General features: G+C 38.7%; 1 protein-coding gene across 9 annotated transcripts; it reads left to right on the top strand.

Annotated features, from left to right (window-relative positions):
- The first annotated feature begins 1,960 nt into the window (after positions 1–1,960).
- Positions 1,961–18,072, top strand: LOC107802075 (HVA22-like protein f). 9 transcript variants are annotated; one of them, XR_012702130.1, is made up of 8 exons: positions 1,961–2,138; positions 2,330–2,356; positions 2,878–3,000; positions 3,144–3,435; positions 3,605–4,169; positions 4,843–5,456; positions 6,269–6,550; positions 17,881–18,035. XR_012702130.1 is itself a non-coding variant. In XM_075236986.1 (7 exons), the coding sequence occupies exons 5-7, from the start codon at positions 5,358–5,360 to the stop codon at positions 18,055–18,057; spliced, it is 558 nt and encodes a 185-aa protein (XP_075093087.1). In that variant the 5' UTR covers positions 1,962–2,107; positions 2,330–2,356; positions 2,878–3,000; positions 3,271–4,169; positions 4,843–5,357; the 3' UTR covers positions 18,058–18,072. The 9 variants fall into 9 exon arrangements, 3 of the variants coding, with proteins under 3 accessions (XP_075093087.1, XP_016481001.1, XP_075093086.1); XR_012702131.1 differs by lacking the exon at positions 17,881–18,035 and having other exon boundaries at positions 1,963–2,138; positions 3,605–3,691; positions 4,093–4,169; positions 6,269–6,972; XR_001651766.2 differs by lacking the exon at positions 17,881–18,035 and having other exon boundaries at positions 6,269–6,972.
- Positions 18,073–19,843: the final 1,771 nt, after the last annotated feature.

Here is a 19,843-nt window from a genome sequence, read left to right on the forward strand (position 1 = left end):
TGTAATTACTACCCTAGTAATTATACCAATTCTAATTACCTGGTGGCTTTCCAAACAGACTTTAAATGAAAACTCCAGCTTTTCGGAAGCAAAAGGCTTTCATTTAATTGGAAGTTTGGTACATAGAAAGATGAATCGTCTATCTATACTATATTAAAAGCACGAAGGCCCTAAGCGAAATGTCTTTTGCCTTTTTTACCCTTTAAAAACAGATTTAATACTAGACAAAATAGTCATTTAATTATTTTTCTAATATTTAGGATTTAAAATCAATTAAAATTTTGTTTTATATATCTTTCCTTATTAAAATTATGTAACAAATCTTGTTTAAGACTTTAAAATTAATTAAAAGTTACCTTATATAAATCTTTTTCTTATTTAAAGTTTTTTTCCTTTAATTTGATCCTTTGATATGTTCAAGTTTTCAAACGGAATAATTACGAGAGCTCTATTTTCAAGCTTCTATCTTTTATTAATTTATATAACCTTTCTTAAACTCATTTTATACAGAAATAAGTTTAAATTAAATATATTAACCATAATCACGCATAACTAATAAGAACCCACTTTCCTCTGAATACCTATAAATTTGAATAATTAAAGCTAATATAAATCTTTCCTTATTTAAATTATTTCACAAATCATAAAATCTAAGACATTAAAAATTAAATAAAATATTGCATTATATAAACTCTTTCTTTATTAAACTCTATAACATAATTCTATTTCATTTTATAATACTTTTCCTAATAAAGGATTTTGAAAGTTGAGTGTGAATGCAATATTTAATTGCACCTGTAAGTTTCCCTCACTATTTAATCATGGATCATTATTTTACACAACATCTGTAAGAATAATTAGTATGAATTTGCTAGCAACAATATCTTCAATTTCATATTTGAAGGAAGTAATGTTTTTCTATATTATTTTTTCTCCTGTAATATACGAGCTTCAAGTCATTTGAACTTAGATAAAATTAGTATAAAAATCACCAATAATGTATCCAGCAATCGCACTAATCCATCATGTAAATTAATAGACCAAGAATATTCAAGCATATTTGATCATACGAATAAAAATTAAATTATATATATTCAAGCATATTTGATCATACGAATATTTACAAATATTTGTGCGAAGTTAGAATTTATTATAAATAATAATATTATTTTACGGACTACGAAGCATATGGCTACATAGACAGATTGCGCTGTGAGAATATAAATTTGTATACCTAACTTACATCATGAATTAGCTAGCTAGAAAGCTATCAAAGTAACCTAATTAGATTTAATTGACTACAAAATTAAATTTATTGTAAATTTAACTACCAAAGTAGAATTCCATTTGCTTATAGGAATTGTTTTAACTTCTTGTATGAGTTATCCAACGTTAGTTGTCCTCATTAATCAAAACTGCGAGCCATCAATTTCTTTAACTTTAGAATCGAATCAAGACTGTGAAAAAAAGAAGAGAGAACCAGAGGCGGACACACACTATACGTAGAGGGGTCACCGACACTCGAAAACTTTGACAAAAACTCGATGTATTCTTGTAAATGTCTTCAAGAAATAGTCAGATATTAGCATGCCCCGTACCAATCTTTATGAACAACGATAAATTTATATTGAATGTCATGGTGCCCTGCGGCCGCCAAATCCTGGGTCCGCCTATGGAGAGAACCATTGGAATTGATCCAAATTCTTAAACATGATTAATATTTATTATTTTTGAATTATAATTATTTTATAAATTTTTTTATAACACAAATACATCTTTTGAATATTTATGTTATTTTTCATGAATTTGTTCTTATTAGTACGCGCGTCATCGCGTACATAAAGACTAGTTTTAATTAATTTTCCGAAGTTACCACTCATTGGCCTTTTCACTATACCGCATAGCATACCTTTGTAGGGTGTTTATGTTATTAATCACAACAAAAGACCTATTTTGGAAAGTGTTTTTTTCTTTTCCTCTTCAAAAGTACAAGCTCTGTTCCTTTCTCTGATCATAGAAACTCATTTCAAGTAGAACTCCAGCGGAGGAAATTGTAGGAAAGCTAAACTAAAAGAAATTAAATTTCCCAAAATGGGTTTTCTCACAAGTACGCTTCACTTGATCGATTTCCTCGCGTGGTAAATCTATTTTCTTTCTTACATTCTTGTTTTGCGAGCGGTAAATAAGGCGGCAAATATGGCCAAGGTTTTAGCTTTTGTAGCTTGCAGATTAGTTATTTCGCTGATCACTTTTCTTTTACTTTTCAAGTAAGTATGTATATGTGGTTGTGTATTTATACTCTCTTGTTTTTTTGCTCTGTAATTTGCAGGCCGGTACTTGCTCTTGGATATCCTCTGTAAGTGTCCCCATTTCTCCATATATGGGAAGAGTATATAAAGCAAAATGTGATCTTTCAATTCAATATATGGACATAAGCCCCTTTTTCACAACTTTTATTTCGTATCACTTGTTTCAGTTTTTGTTAATTTTTACCATTACCCACTTCTACACCCAACGAATTTAAAATCTAGTACTATCTCCGTTTCAATTAATGTGAACATATTTCTTTTTTAGCCAAAAAGAATGACCTCTTTTCATATTTGGAATCAATTTACCTTTATGCACTGATTTATAGCTACACAAAATATATATGCCCTGTCAAATAGGTTCACATGAACTGAAACGGAAACGGAGAGAGGGATAAAACATCTTTTTGTAGAAAATATTTTCCATATGAAACATTTTTCTCCATGCCAAATGCGTCCTAGCCCATATCAGAGTTTCAACTATTGAGTGCTTTTATTATCCCTTCGGTTACTGGTGTAGTATTTATTGTTGCTGGTAACGTCGTTTACCAATTCTTTTGTGGAACCGCAGATGTGCTTCAATCAGAGCGATTGAGACTGGCTCCAAGTATCACATGAGGAAGCTAGTCACATATTGGACCATCTTTTCCTTTGTTTCATTGTTCGACTGCCTTTTTGAGAAACTTATCCAATGGTAATGATATGTTTGTTCTTGTTTGAGTTTCTTAAATTCCTATGGTGAGCAGTTGAGGGCACTCCAAGAAACATATGTGGTTGAACATGAGAAATTACTCCTGTTGCATGTACTAATGTCTCTCCATTTACTTTGGCTGGCAGGGTTCCTCTGTGGCCATATATAAAATTACATACCATATGTTGGTTGGTAATACCTCAGTTTAATGGCGCGTGTTATTTTTATGGAAATCTTATTCATCCATGTTTGTCGGTGAATGTTATCACTCAGGTTTATGATGTTTACCAACGCCTTTTATGTTTGTGCTTGTCTGTCAACCTTCAAACTGTCACTGACTGGTTTAACAAGCCAATGGAAGAACCCTGTGAATCACTTGTGTCTGTGGCAAAGGAAGAAAATAGATCTGATGCTCCGGACAAGCTTAATTCAAACAAGGTACATCACATGTTACTCTAGCATGTAGCAGCCAGTTTGTGTGAGAATTAAGGCTGCGAATTCATTAAGTTAGATTTCCATCGTTGAAGCAAATGTATGACTACTTATTCCACTGGATTCTGTTGGTTCTTTTTAAAAAAGTATATTCATCATGATCTCTTATTTGCAGTCCAAGTATTTTAGTTTGAATCATCATGTAGAAGAAATCAAGACTACAAATAATAGTGATGAAGCAGGAATGCTCAATCCCAACCAGGTTCCTCAGCTGTTTTTCCTAGCTTCCTGTACTGTACTGTACTGTGTGAAACAGTTGTCAACTTCTTATTTATTGGTGTTTTACTCCTTAACGAATTGACAAGTTGCATTAGTAGTTGGGTAAAAAACTACAAATTGGTTTGCACGCACACATAAAACACACACATCATGCAGACGTTTTGCTTATTTCCAGCTAATTCATGAATGCTTCATTTGCATCGACACAGTGTACCTTCCAACCCATAAGTTAATGTATTTAACATTATGCAGCTATCAGTTTTCTTAAATGAAGCATCAATGAGAGAATTTTCCTTTTGTTAACAACCGAACTAATTCTTTTATAGTGAAAATCATTTTGTCTCTTCTCATGCCGTAAATAATAATTATTGTGCCCCTAAACAGAGGGGTGTTCCTGTTTGGGAAGATATATTAATGTGATGAAGCACATGCCAAAACATGAAGCAGCTGAGCCCAAACAGGTTATATTTCTTAGCCCTGATATATTTTCCTTAGTTAATATTATGTTTTCACAAGTATTGCCCTTGTCCCCATGTAATTATTGAGCAAACAATAGATGAATTATTAAACAAGCTGTTAATTGATGACAAGAGGAGAGCTTGATGTTCCCATGATAAAGCTAACTGTGCAAGATGGCAATTGATAATGCACACTGAGATCCTGTTTAATTGGTGCACTTTGTAAAATTAATCCTTGTTTTAGTTTGATTTAGATTCATTTATCTGGTATGGTCTCGAGCCTTGAAGCCATTTAAAAAGGGAGAGCATTGAAGCTCTTAATTTTTTTTTTAAAATATCAGTACCACGTTAATCTAGCCTAGTTCTTCCTCTGTTACATTTTGTTTGGCGGGTTGGACTTGGGGAGTACAATGGTCAAACTACTTAATTTTAAGTGTGATTAGACATATATTTTTCAAGTGTTCTAAAATAAATTTTACATATGTGAAAACTGCGTAGAAAGTATTGTAAGTCACAACAGCTAAAATTAAAAGTATCATAAAATTGAAAATCCTGGTCATAGGCTCCCCAAATAGTAATAGTGCCACATTAAATGAAACAGAAGGAGTATTTGATTTTCTATATCAAGCAAAAGTAATCAGTTTGCTGGAGATTAAAATGTCTCATTGAACTGCAGGTTAAAAGGGTGAAGGAAAATCTAATTCAGATTGAGAGGAAAACGAAAGGAATGCAGGTCAAGAAAACAGCAGTTCCAGAAGATGCTGTAGAGATTAAACTCTCAGAGACCATTTCTTTGAAGCAAGTTCAGACAGAGTGGAGTTGTGCAGTATTCCAAGTGACAACAAAGTCGGAGCATGTCTTGAAGTCCCATCTTAACGGAAGGAAACATAGGGCAATGTGTGAAGGGCTGAAAACCTGCAAGCAGACAACCAAAAATGAAGGCAACGCACCTGTTGCATCAAACAAGTCAAATCAGCTTAAGCAGGAGGAAGTTAAACATGCAGCTGCAGCACGATCAGAGCACAATAGTACCAATCTAAAATTGAAAGAAAAGGTCAACCTAGCAGCTGCTGGTCAGCAAATGAAGAGTGCTGATATTACTGTTCATAATTCGACACTGTGGTGTGGTATTTGTAACAAGAGGTGCTCTGACGAGACTGCTATGGCAGCACATCTTAACGGGAGAAAGCAATGGCCAAACTTCAAAAAACAATGAGTTCGAAGGCTGTGGCAGAGAGGAATCTTGAAGAGAAAGGATCTGATGTTTCCGAGAAACTTGTTACAAACAAGGTATGTCTGATGTTACTTCAGCAAGGTGTAGCCACTTCATCAGAAAATTGGATGCTCACTTATTTTCAGCTAGTTAGATGATAATCGAGACTACTATTCTATTTCAGTCACCAAATGTCAGATTCCATGTTAGATTCTTACCATTGCGGATGTGAAATATATGACTACATATTCCACTGGTATTTTCGTTGTTGTTGTTGTTGTAAATTAAGGTAATTATTCCACTGGAAATATAGCAACTTTGTAATAAAGCAGGAAAGGTTACCGCCAACCAGGTTCCTCAGTTGTTATTCGTAGCTCCCCGTACTGTATGAAACTGTTGTTAACTTCTCAACTTAGTAAGAAAGCATTAAAAAATCTGAATTTTCCTTAGTTAACAGCGAAATTAAATCTTTCCTTATTTAGTTTTTTTTTATATTTTTGGTAATGGTGGTGTCCGGGCCAACTTGCAAGAACCTCGACTATTCCACCGGGTACCTGCTATCTGCCACCAGCATAGGTACCAGGTAACTTTGCCCACTAAGGTATCAATAGATAGGAAGAAATCACTTCTAGTATTTTTGGTCTGTACCAGGATTTGAACCTTGGTGTCCAAGGTTTGCATCAACTTAATTGACCGCTAGACCACATCCTTGGGTACCATTCTTTTCCTTACTCTCTTGTAGATTCTTTTTGAAGTTTGCATTCGATATCTTAGTATTATCTTGAGCTTCTGTTTAATTCTCATGAGAAGCTCTTAAGTTTTGTTTTTTTCTATAATCAAGCATAATCAATCTGTACGCCAGTTATTAAATTGTCCAGTGGACCTACAGGTTAAGCATTTGAAGGTAAATGTTATTCGGATTGAGAATAATATGAAAGGACTACTAGAAAGGCCAAAGCAACTGAAGAGTGCTGATGTTGCTGTTCATAATTCTACGCTGTGGCGTGGTACTTGTAACAAGAGGTGCTCTGGCGAGACTGCTATGGCTGCACATCTTAACGGGAGAAAGCACAAGACCACACTTCAAAAAACAATGAGTTCTAAGGCTGTGGCAGGGAGCTATCTCGAAGAGACTAGATTTGATGTCCCTGAGAAACTTATTGCAAACAAGGTATGTTTGATGTTACTTCAGCAAGGAGTAGCCACTTCTTTGACAAATTGGTGTCACACCTCCTTTTTGCGCGCCCGGCCCCGAAGGGTTAAATGCGCGAGAAAGTTTTTCCAATTTAAGTGACAATATTCGAAATGAGATTATTTATTTAATTCAGAGTCGCCACTTGGGAAAGGTTTGGTTTTTGGTGTCCCAAGTCACCGGTTTATCTTGAATCCCAAATCGAGGAAATTTTCGACTTTTCCAAATGAAGTCTGCGAACCAGAAATTCTAAGTAAGGAATTCTGTTGACCCGAGGGAAGGTGTTAGGCACCCTCGAATCCCGTGGTTCTAGCACGGTCGCTTAAATTGTTATAATGGCTAAATATCTGATTTAAATACATGTTATACCTTGTGTGTTTTTATTAAGTTTAAACCGCTTTTATTATTATCATTTATTTTTATAGAATTGCAACGCCGTGAAAATGCATCTCGAACCACGTCACAATCAATGCACCCGTAGTTGTTAACACATTTTGACTCCGTTGAGATTTGGATTCGGGTCACATCAATGTGCACCCGAGTTTAAGAATGTAATTTAATTAAGCCGCGCCTAAAGAGTCTAACGCGTTATTATTTTTGGGGAAGGCCATGAAATTCACTAAACGGCCTGTCCTGAATTCTAAATATTTATTATGGTTAGTTATTGAGGACCCCGCAATTTGCATTTTTATTTGGCGAGGCTCGTCTCTATCTTAGAAAGGATATCCTAAAGCGACTACATTTCTAAATGCGTTTGTCTCTAAAAATAGAAGAAGAAAGACACATGTTAATTCAAGTATATGCTTTAACCTAACCCGAATCCTTATCAATTTCTGATTAATTATTTATAAAAAGGAGAGACGTCATACCTTGTGAAACATGCTTTAATTGGACAAAGAAGTTACATACGAGATTGACGAAATACAACACTTAATCCAAACGACATCCTTAAGTCGGATTTAAATTAACTTGCTTAAACAGGATTAATAGAATTCCTTATTAAAGGATATTACCGATGATGTTCAAAACTCGTTCTATAAACTGCCTAAAGAAACCGAAACTGGGTGATTCAAGACTGTATTATATTTGGCTAGATTTAACAGCCATTTGCCCTTACTTATTCAAAGCATGCTAAAAGAGTGAGTTTAATTTTAACAATCGTGTTAAATAGTTGCACATTCCATGGGTTGTATTTACATCATGTATACTACTAAACGAATCAAATGTCGCAGTTTCAGATCAACATAAACTTTAATTAGGTACAAACTTACTAAAGTATTCTCTATTAGACTAACAAACTAAAATTTACACAGCTTGACAACATTTATAAAAATTTATAAGTGAAGCAACAGATGATTATAATTCCTTCAGATCTTTCGATTCAACTTTCATTGCGACATCAGTTACATCAGACAGATTCGAAATGTGTACCTGAGGAGACGCTTACAATGAAGAAAGCAGGGGAGTCAGTTGAGCAGCAGTGTAAACGAAACAGCAGCAGTAACAGATAAATAGCAGCAGGACAAATTCCAGTGCAAGATGCAATTATAGACGAGGAAAGAGGCAGCAAAATGACAGCAATAAGCAGGGGAGTAGGATCAGAATTCAGACAAACCAATTCCAAGAGAATCAACCAATGCAAACCAACCAATAAACTCAGCTGACACTTGAAAGAAAACAGAACTGACTGAACAGGTTGAACAAACTGAGAATCGAACAAACAGCAGGAAGAAGAAAACAGTTTCTGATTTCTGTATGTTTTTCTCTCTCGTATGTGTGTCTGTATAAGCCCCTCTATTTTTTCTCACTATCTCTTTTCTTTTCAAAATCCAGTGCCAATTTTCAGTTTTTAAATCTACTTGAGTTACCAAGAAGAATTCTTTTCCAGTTTTCTGTTTTTCAGAACTCAACTCTCAATATTCAATCCCAGTTCCCTCTGTCTATCCCCCCGTGTGTCTTGTCTATCCCCCCCTTTATAAGCCTAACATTAGGCAATTCCCCAGCCTGTTCGAACACCTCAGAAACTATTCCTTTTTAGCTGTTTTTTCCACTCAAACTTTTAAAATTAGGAACCCCCATCATATTCCCTGACAGTCCCCTTTTAACATTTATTAAACTAAAATAGGCCATGGACAGCAAGAATATAATCTGACAGTATGTGCTGTCAAACTATTTTAATCCAAAAGGGCCTTTATGCACATGTTGTGCACAAGTGCACATGCCCTCCAATTCTGACTGCAACTAAACAAAACCAATCCCTTTATATTTCTGATTCAAATACATCAATTGTAAGTAGCTATAGTTGATTCTCAATTTGATTCAAACAATGTTCAGCAAGACAAATCAAGTTGTTACCATTCAAACAGCTAAAACTATTTGACGACATGTATCGAATCGACTATACTAATTACAACATATACAATCAAAGACAAGGATTAGAATCAAACAGTATCAACAACGGGTCAGATTGCACTCGTCAATACAGAGGTTAACTTGGGGATTGATTACTCAAACAATTTCAATTCAGTCAATTATGCAGTTTACATACACACACATTATCAGTGAATGAGGAAGCATTTGATCAAATACAGAGGTCCAGGCAAGGTGTGAAAAAAAAAACAGTTGGTAAAATTCAAAACACAATTTGAACAAGATGTTTGGCCATACGAATAGACTTTTAACAAACACACGAACTGGAATAAAGAAGAGAAAACAAACTTACCTTAAAATCTTTGAAAGAAAAATCAGAAAAATCAACTTGTGTTTGAACAGACCCTTCTCAAGGTTGAACGGACTTTAATCGAAGTGTTTCTCAAATGAGAAACACTTCGATTAAGGTACATTAGACCCTAATCTCTTGGTTTAAACAGGCACGAGGAACCCTAGGGTTCAAAAAAAAATCAGATCTGGGATTCGTGTTTCCCTAGTCAGATTCGGACCAAACCAAGCATGGTTTGGTCACGAGGGAGGTTCGGGGACTGTCTGGTGCGAAGCTGGGGTAGATCGGTGTGGATCGAGTTTTGCTCGAATCTTCAAATGAAGATTCGAGAACCTAAGGGATGATTCAAACTAAACGGCCAACAGATCCATGTTCAGGGGGGTGAGGCGGTCCTATGGTGTTAAGGTGAAGGCCACCGGCGTTCATGCCGCCGGGATTAATGGTGAGGAATAAGGGGGCGGCTAGGGTTTCGTGGGGAAGGGGATGAGGACGAAGGCGGGGGTCTTGGATAGGGGGCAGGGTATGGTAGGAAGCTTATATATGGAATGGGTGGGTTGATCTCAGCCGTTGGATGAGGCGAGATGGAAGGCCAAGATCTTTCACCTGATGGGGAAACGGTGTCGTTTCTCATGCCAGGGTTTAGGTTGGTTCGGGTAAGACGGGTCGGGTCTGTTCGTAGGTATCGGGTATGAGATCTTGGCCGTTGATCATTCAGAGATCAACGGCCCAGATCAGACCAGATTAAAACGATGTCGTTTGGATAGTTAGGGGCTGAACTAGACTGGATCGGGTAATTCTGGTTTTGGGTTGGGTTGTTTGGGCTTGTTTATTTAAAATCGGACTGGCCCAAGTCCGAAACTCTTTCTTTTTTTTTCTTTTTAATTCCTTAAATTAATTTTGCCAAATAATACCATGTAAAACATTGGACAACAATTATCGCACAATTAACATTTAATTATACTAAACACTTAATGACAAAATACAATGAAGGATGTACACATTTTATTTTTCTTTTAATAAACGGATTACGGTTCACACGACATATAGACAAATATTTTTGTTTGAATAAAACAACCATGGGCAAAATCACAAATAACTAGCAAAAAATGCCACGTAAAAATCAGCAAATGTACAGCAAGACCAATTGCTATTATTTTGTTTCTTTTGGAGTGATTGTCGCGTAAAACAAAAATCACGTGCTCACAACTGCCCCTCTTTGTTCGGAAACACGAAGAGTTTTCGCGCAAAGATAAAGTGAGCGGATATGAGCGATTTTTGCCTATTGGACTACTCCGTGTGAAGCGTGTTTTGAAAGATATGACCGAATCTTCGCTTCAAAGATTTCCTACAAATCCTGGGCTACACAGGAATCAGGTCAATGTAGTTCGGGAAGTTTTGGCAGCTGGGATTGCAATGCTTGCTGTTACTACTGTTGCTGTTGTCACCGTTGCTTTACTGACCGCCTTATTACAACCAAAGAAAAATTGGAACTGAACTAAATACTTATATGCATGTCAACTGCTAGTTACAAGATTCCTCTCTATGATTCTTTTGCGACTTGATCATGGGTCTTAGCTGATTTTGCTTGGAGACTTCGATCCGAATCTTGATGCTTGCGAGTTGTAGGTGCTTGTTTAATCTCTGGGATACTCAGTGACTGGCAGAGTTCTGGACCTCAATCAAATCTTGGAGCGATCCGCCTTCCATTTTCTCCGGTATCTCGGGACATCTTCTTTTTGTCCTTTTCTTCTTAGATTCTGAGTTGAAACGCATCTCGTGGGTCATTTCGATCCGTGTGGCTCGAGGTTAGACCTGCGGGAAAAACAAACGAATGAAATTTTCTACCCCAGTTTCACTAGGAAAATTTCGTGAATTATTCGCCAAGAAGTTCATAAAATTGATGAAAGAAGATATGAATGCTTAGTTCAGGGTTGGAACCCTAATACCGACTAGCTGGGGAGAAGTTCAGTTTTAGAGTTGAAACTCTAATACTGACCAACTGGGGAAAAGTTCAGTTTAGGGTCGGGGCCCTAATGCTGACTAAAGAAAAAGTTCAGTTTAGGGTTTAAAACCCTAATGCTGACTGAAAGGAAAAAGTTCAGTTTAGGGTTTAAAACCCTAATGCTGACTGAATGGAAAAAGTTCAGTTTAGGGTTTAAAACCCTAATGCTGACTGAATGGAAAAAGTTCAGTTTAGGGTTTAAAACCCTAATGCTGACTAAAGGGAAGAGTTCAGTTTAGGGTTTAAAACCCTAATGCTGATTAAAGGAAAAAGTTCAGTTTAGGGTTTAAAACCCTAATGCTGACTGAATGGAAAAATTCAGTTTAGGGTTTAAAACCCTAATGCTTACTGAATAGAAAAAGTTCAGTTTAGGGTTTAAAACCCTAATACCGACTAAAGGAAAGAGTTCAGTTTAGGGTTTAAAACCCTACTGCTGACTGAAAGGAAAAGTTCAGTTTAGGGTTTAAAACCCTAATGCTGACTAAAGGGAAAGAGTTCAGTTTAAGGTTTAAAACCCTAATGCTGACTGAAAGGAAAAGTTCAGTTTAGGGTTTAAAACCCTAATGCTGACTAAAGGGAAAGAGTTCAGTTTAGGGTTTAAAACCCTAATGCTGACTGAAAGGAAAAGTTCAGTTTAGGGTTTAAAACCCTAATGCTGATTGAAGGAAAAAGTTCAGTTTAGGGTTTAAAACCCTAATGCTGACTGAAAGGAAAAAGTTCAGTTTAGGGTTTAAAACCCTAATGCTGACTGAATGGAAAAATTCAGTTTAGGGTTTAAAACCCTAATGCTGATTAAAGGAAAAAGTTCAGTTTAGGGTTTAAAACCCTAATGCTGACTGAAAGGAAAGAGTTCAGTTTAGGGTTTAAAACCCTACTACTGACTAAATGGAAAAAGTTCAGTTTAAGGTTTAAAACCCTAATGCTGACTAAATGGAAAAAGTTCAGTTTAGGGTTTAAAACCCTAATGCTGACTGAAAGGAAAGAGTTCAGTTTAGGGTTTAAAACCCTAATGCTGACTAAAGGAAAGAGTTCAGTTTAGGGTTTAAAACCCTAATGCTGACTGAAAGGAAAGAGTTCAGTTTAGGGTTTAAAACCCTACTACTGACTAAATGGAAAAAGTTCAGTTTAAGGTTTAAAACCCTAATGCTGACTAAATGGAAAAAGTTCAGTTTAGGGTTTAAAACCCTAATGCTGACTGAAAGGAAAGAGTTCAGTTTAGGGTTTAAAACCCTAATGCTGACTAAAGGAAAGAGTTCAGTTTAGGGTTTAAAACCCTAATGCTGATTAAAGGAAAAAGTTCAGTTTAGGGTTTAAAACCCTAATGCTGACTGAATGGAAGTTCAGTTTAGGGTTTAAAACCCTAATACTGACTGGCTGGGGACAAAGTTCGAGAATACTAACCGACCTCTTTTTTTGAATTTTCTTGTTTTAGTAGAAGATAAAAGGGAGTCTCGTGGAAACTTACCTTTCGAGTGAATTTCTTATTGCCAAAATATTTCTTGTACCTATGCACCTTCTTCTTTGGGCGACACCTGCTTCTTGCACGGTTGTCTTGGATTATACCTGTTTCAACTTTTCAGACAAAGAACAATTGTTAGTTCGGAAATGACGGTCGGTTTGGTGACCTTGATCGTTCCCGTTGCTTTGTTGCGTCCTTATTTCTGTCGCGAAGTCCCGCCGTTGATTGGATTCAAATGGCGAAACTCTTTTGATTGCTCAGGCTTGTATTTCCAGATTCTGTGATGATTTGCCTCGTAAGGCTCTTTTTTTTTTTGTGTCCCATCTTGCTTGGAGATTCTCAACGGGGATTTTATTGGGGATACTCTGTGGGGATTTGTACAAAAAGAAGCTCTGTGGGGGAATATTTACAAAGTGGATTCTTTGTGTGGATTTTTGTACAACGGGGCATGCTGGGGATTTGTTTCAAAGTGGGCTTTCTAGGATTTGTTGGGGTAAGCTTGTTGGGGAATTTTTACAAAGGGACTCGCTGGGGATGTGATGGGGATTTGTGTCCCATTTTTTTTTTTTTTTTTAACAAAGGGAAGACCCTGTGGGGATCTGTACAAGAGAAAATCTGTGTGGCTTTCGCTGGAGCAGACCTTTTGGGGAATACTTACAAAGTGGATTCTTTGTGCAGATTCGTACAAAGGGAGACCCTGTGGGGATTTGTCCGAGGCGGACTTGCTGGGGAAATTTCTCTCTTTCCTCTTTACTTCGAATGCCGTCAAACATCATGATTCTTCAGGTTTGGACAGACGTACCAACGAAATGAGGTGTTTTCCTTCATGAAACGGAATTCCGTGCAACCAAACCTGCCACCTATCCTTTCCGGTATATCTAGAACTTGGGGTTAAACATGAAAGAGATTTGAAGAAAAACAAAGAAAAGAGAAAACAAATTTCAGAAAAGGAGTATCGCCTTCGGGACGAGAAAGACTTATCTGAGGAAGACAATGCTGGCTTTAAATGAACATGACATGCTTTTTGGACTGGACGCCTGATCTTCAATGAACTTGCGTTTCCCGCCGAACCAAAACGGATATGTGATTCCAAACCGGTGGAACTTTGCCGAGATCTCCTTGGGGTGGAGTCATTCTTTTCGGCCAACAACGCCCTTTTGCGGGTTTTCGCTGGCTGACCTCTCTCATTTCTCTTCCTGTCATCGCTTGATAGCACTCTTTGCGAGTTTTTACTAAACAAGCTCTCTCATTTTGGTTTCTCTACTCTCGTCGTCTCGTGGTGCCCGAAGGTTTTCACCAACGAGACTCTCTCATTTTATCTCTCAATTTAGAGTGTGCCGGTCTCCATTCGTGACGCTTATTGGCTTCCCACTATCTTTGGTAATTTGATCTGAAAGCTTGTGCTTGGCAAAGAGAGGCAGATGATACTAACTTCTAGGCCGCTTAACGTGCCCCAGTTTCAATTTCAGGGTGAATGGGATTTTATTGTTGGTGTGACTGAACCTCAGGGAGAGGCTGCCTACGTATCCTTTCGGAATCAAGTCAAACGTAGTTTAGGCCTCAATCAATGTTTTGTTTCGTTTTTTTTTAATTGATCGCCGAAGGGATGTGACCGGTTCAAATGGCTTGTAGAGAGAGTTGGTAGTGTTTGGGAGTAGTGGGGAATAAAACCTTCGTCATTTCAAATGTGTCAAGACCACTGGAGTATAATTCAAACGTAGTATCTCTTGACTGCATCTGCATTTACTGCTGTTTCGGGGTCATTTCCTTCGATATCACCTAAATACAATGCTCCTCTCGGCAATATCTTCCTTATGATGTATGGGCCTTTCCAATTTGGAGCAAACTTCCCTTTTGCTTCCTGGTGATGTGGCAGAATACGCCTCAGTACCAGCTGACCCACTTCGAAATTCCTGGGTCGGACTTTCTTGTTGTAAGCACGGGCCATTCTTCGTTGGTACAATTGTCCGTGACAAACCGCGGCCATTCGCTTTTCATCGATCAAAGTCAATTGCTCTAACCGAGTCTTGACCCACTCGCTATCTTCGATTTCCGCTTCGACAATGGTTCGCAGCGAAGGAATTTCTACCTCTGCTGGTATTACAGCCTCGATCCCATAAACCAAAAGATAAGGAGTTGCTCCTACTAACATGCGTACCGTAGTGCGATACCCCAATAATGCAAATGGTAACTGCTCGTGCCACTGTCGGGAACTTTGGATCGTTTTCCTCAAAATCTTCTTGATGTTTTTGTTCGCCGCTTCTACAGCACCATTGGCCTTTGGCCGATAAGGAGTAGAATTCCTATGCGTTATTTTGAATTGCTCGCATACATCTCCCATCAAGTGACTGTTCAAGTTTGTTGCGTTATCTGTAATGATAGTCGCAGGAATACCGAAACGACAGATAAGATTTGAGTGTACAAAATCCACTACAGCTTTTTTAGTGACCGACTTGAGAGTGACAGCCTCTACCCATTTTGTGAAGTAATCGATGGCAACCAGTATAAATCTGTGTCCATTTGAAGCCTTTGGCTCGATTGGTCCAATGACGTCCATGCCCCAGGCGACAAATGGCCAAGGCGCAGACATGGGATGCAGTTCTGTGGAAGGTGCATGAATCAAATCACCGTGCACCTGACACTGATGACACTTCCGAACAAAGCTAAAGCAGTCCTTTTCCATGGTCATCCAGTAATAACCTGCTCGAAGGATTTTCTTCGCTAAGACATACCCGTTCATGTGAGGTCCGCACACACCTGCATGTACTTCGTGCATAATCTTTCTCGCCTCCTCGGCGTCGACACATCTTAGGAGGTTGAGGTCCGGGGTCCTCTTGTACAACAATTCACCGCTCAGAAAGAAACCACTTGCATGTCGCCTAATGGTTCTCTTTTGATCTCCAGTAGCATGCTCGGGGTATTCTTGTGTCTTCAGGAACCTCCTGATTGTTACAACCCATATCCACATGTGTTAGTTCATGCCATATATTAGTTAACATAAATCCAAGAAGGAATTATCTTTGAGATGATAAGAAGTCTATCCTATTGGTCTTAAGTGATACAAGAGTGTATAAGGGTGATTAACCAGTATTAGAAGTTAAACGAATCAAGGATGTTGTAACTCGAATTTTCAGGTAATCTAGCGGTGCTTAATACACTCAAGAGATCATTTATGAAGGTATTTTAATCATATAATATCCGTATCATAAGTCTTGAAGTCAAACGAGTTATGAAACAAAAGTCGACAAAAGTTGTCGCAACTTAGGTTCATAATTTTACTTAAACATTAGGTCAAATGTTTCTAATCTTTTATCATAATTTACAAGGAATTACGGGGTGATCTACCAACCAAATTAAAGATCTATGAGTCTAGTTTCCAACGCATTAAACTGTTCATCGATACGATCTTGGAGTAGAGAGATATTCGCGTTTTCGCGAGACTGCGCCAAGCACCTCTCTATGGGGCCCACTAAGTCGGTTTAAGATATTTGGACCTATATAGGATGCCTCCAACCCGTTTTAAGTCATTTCTTTTCACTATTTTCAGACCTTAGAACCCTAGGAACATCCTCTCAAGGTTCTCTCAAGATTCAAGACTTAAAAAAAGGGCAAACAACACAAATCAAGTGTCGGAAATTCCGTGGCGCTAGTAAGTCTCTTGTTCTTCTTGTTGTTGCTCATTTTTGTGTCGTTCCAGCTCGTGTGGGAGGTTGGTTTAAGGGGTTTATGTTCTATAAATACTCCCTCATGTTCTTAATATCAATCCTAGGTGATTTCAAGCCTTCTAAAGTGATTCTAGTGCCGAAAAATACTAATTGATCGCTAGTTTCGCTTTTTTGTTGTTGTGGCAGCATTGAAGGGATATTTCATGGAAATTTAAGGTCAAATTGGAGTTCTTATTTCTGTATAAAGGTAAGGAACCTCTTACTCTATATGTATTTAAGATTATCCAAGTTGCAGCTAAGCCATTGAAGCTAGAACTTGTGAAATATATATCGAAAGGCTTGGAAGTAATGTTATTGTTTTGTGGACTGTTTTGCGTTGTTGTTGGGCTGCGTATTTTACTACTATCATGTGGAGTTTTGGAGTAGGAAGGGTGTGGAGAAACACCATATATATGTAGGGTTATGGGCTGATAGTTATTCGTAACATTTCCAGGTTGTTTGACACGACTACGGTGGTCGTCGTATGTATGGAGTGATTAGGCTGTGTGTGGACTATTTTGGGAGGCTCAATATGTTTATTATTGATGTTGTTTGGGCTGTTTGGTGATTGTTTTGAATGGTGTGAGGTCATATATATAGGGGAGGTGCTGTCCGTTTCATCGTAAAATAGGTTATGGTCGATACATAATAGTTATGACGCTTAAATGATAACGATAGTATCGTTTCTCTTATTGTAGACTAAGGAGTTTTGACAATTGCATAGCTTGAGATTGGGGCAGTATATACAAGGTATGTGAGGCTATCCCTTTCCTTCTTTTGCACGACTCCGATTGTACATAATGTAATGAACGAGCTTCCAAAGATACTCTACTCTTAGAAGCTAGCAGTACTTACATTGTTTTCCCTCTTATGGAACGATTGATGTTAATGTTGCTTCTCTTATTCTTATGTTATCAATGTTATTGGTACTTCCTGATTCTTATAAGGTTCATAGTGAAGAGTTATTCCTAATAACGTGTACAGAGGATACCGACCTTACGTCACTCCGAAAGGTTTAGAATGTGATTCCATGAGTCGAGCATGCATTATATATATGTATCTATTTTACTCTACCGAGCCACGCTATAGTTGGCCGGGTACGACACCTATTGTGCAACCACTGATCAGTTGGGTTTTACCGAGCTCCACATGGCCGGGTACGATTCTACCGAGCCTATTATGGCCGGGTACGATATGATGATAATGATGCCCACAGAGGCGAATGCTTTAAAGGTTTATGTATTTATACATATGTATCATGCATTTCATATAAGTAGCCCTCAGAGGTACTAAGATGTTACAGGTTGTATATTCTCTATCCTTGCTTACATTACTGATCGTATTTATGGTTCCTTGCCTTACATACTCAGTACTTTATTCGTACTGACGTCCTTTTATTTGTGGACGCTGCATGTCGTGCTGCAGGTCCTGATAGACAGGCAGGTGCAGCTCCCCCACCACAGTAGACTGTCCAGTTCAGCGGTGATTGGCGAGATCCCTTCTCCGGACTTGCCTTGGTCTTGGTATGCAATTTTTGTTATAGACATTATGGGTATGTCGGGGCCCTGTTCCGGCTATGTTGCAACACTTATGTTCTTTTAGAGGCTCATAGACAGGTGTCGGCTCATGTATAGTTTGGTATGTCTTGTCGGCTAGTTTTTGTTGTATAGTCTTTCATAGTAGCGTGGTAGCTCATACCTTATATGTAGTTTCTTGATTGTCTGGTCATCCCCTACTATGTATGTTCATGCCGTCATATTTTATTGCTGGTTGTCCATGATCTAGGTCTACCATTTATATTGATCTCTTTAGCCTTAAAAGATAATAATGAAGGTTAGATGAAATGTACGTTGGTGCTCGGCAAGTGTGGTCGGGTGCTAGTCATGGCCCTTCAGTTTGGGTCGTGACAAACTTGGTATCAGAGCAAGTCTGTCCTAGGGGTTGTCTATGAGCCGTGTCTAGTAGAGTCTTGATTATGGATGTGTAGCGCGCCACATTTATAATCAGGAGGCTACATGACATCTAGGGTTGTTACCTTCTTCCTGAATCTAGATCGTGCGTAGAGTTGAGTCGTAAGTGTTCGTCTCTAATATTCACCTTGTTTTTTTCCAGTGATGCCTTCGACTAGGAAGCAAACGATTAGTAGACGGCTTGATACAACAGCGGGATAGGGTACCAGTCAGGTGCCCCAAGTCAGAGCAGGACAAAGTGAGGCTCAAAGTGAGATGCCCTCTCATACCTCATCTACTCCATCTCCTCCAGAGGATATTAGAAGGCACTCAGCGCCTCCAGTTCCTCCGTCTGGCACTCCAGACCAGGATATGCAGAGTGCTTTGCAGTTATTGACTAGCTTGGTAGCTGCTCAGGCTCAGAGGCAGAATACAGGTGCTGCTGAGAAACCAAATAGTACAAGAGTTCGTAATTTTATTAATTTAGACCCTCTAGTGTTTATCGGATCAGACCCCAAGGAGGACCCACAGACTTTTATTGACCAGGTTCATCGTACACTTCGGGTTATGCATGTTAGTGATACAGAGGCAGTAGAGTTGGCTTCTTATCGGCTACGGGATTTAGCGGTTCTCTGGTATGATAGTTGGGAGAGATCCAGGGGTCCGAACCCTCCTCCAGCTGTGTGGAAGGAATTTTCTGAGGCCTTTCTTCGTCACTACTTGCCAGTTGAGATACGAAGAGCTAGAGCTGATAAGTTCTTGAACCTTAGACAAGGTAATATGAGTGTACGAGAGTACAATATGCAGTTTGATTCTTTGGCAAGGTATGCTCCCCATATGGTGGCCGAGATGAGTGATATGGTGCATATGTTCGTGAATGGGTTGGGACCACATCTGATAAATGAGTGTACGACAGCCTCCTTGGTGGAGGGCATGGATATTTCCCGTATTCAAGCTTATGCCCAGACCCTAGAGGATCGTAAGCGCCAGCAGAAGGCAGTTAGGGAGCAGGATAGAGGCCAGCATAAGAGGGCGAGATTTGCAGGGTATTCTGATGACTTCAGAGGCCGCATCAGGCCACAGTTTTCGAGGAGTTTGGCGCCACCTGTAGCTAGTGCTCCTCCACAGTTTCAGAGGCCTCGATATGATCGATCCTATTCTGGTCCAGGTTAGAGTTCGCGGGCATCTGGCTCGCAACATCACAGGGATACTAGTCAGATGAGACCCCCAACACCACATTGTGATTAGTGCGGCAAGGCCCACTTTGGACTGTGTCGTCGAGGTTCTGATGCATGCTATTCGTGCGGGCAGCCTGGCCATATGATGCGGGATTGTCTTAATAGAGGAGGTGATGTTATGGCTCAGCCGACTGGATCTGTGTCTGGTTCTTCCTCATCAGTTCGACCTCCAGCACGGGGTTTTCAGCAGTCGACAGGTCG

The sequence above is a fragment of the Nicotiana tabacum genome, chromosome 18, assembly GCF_000715075.1.
Source record: "Nicotiana tabacum cultivar K326 chromosome 18, ASM71507v2, whole genome shotgun sequence".
NCBI classification, from domain to species: Eukaryota; Viridiplantae; Streptophyta; class Magnoliopsida; order Solanales; family Solanaceae; genus Nicotiana; species Nicotiana tabacum.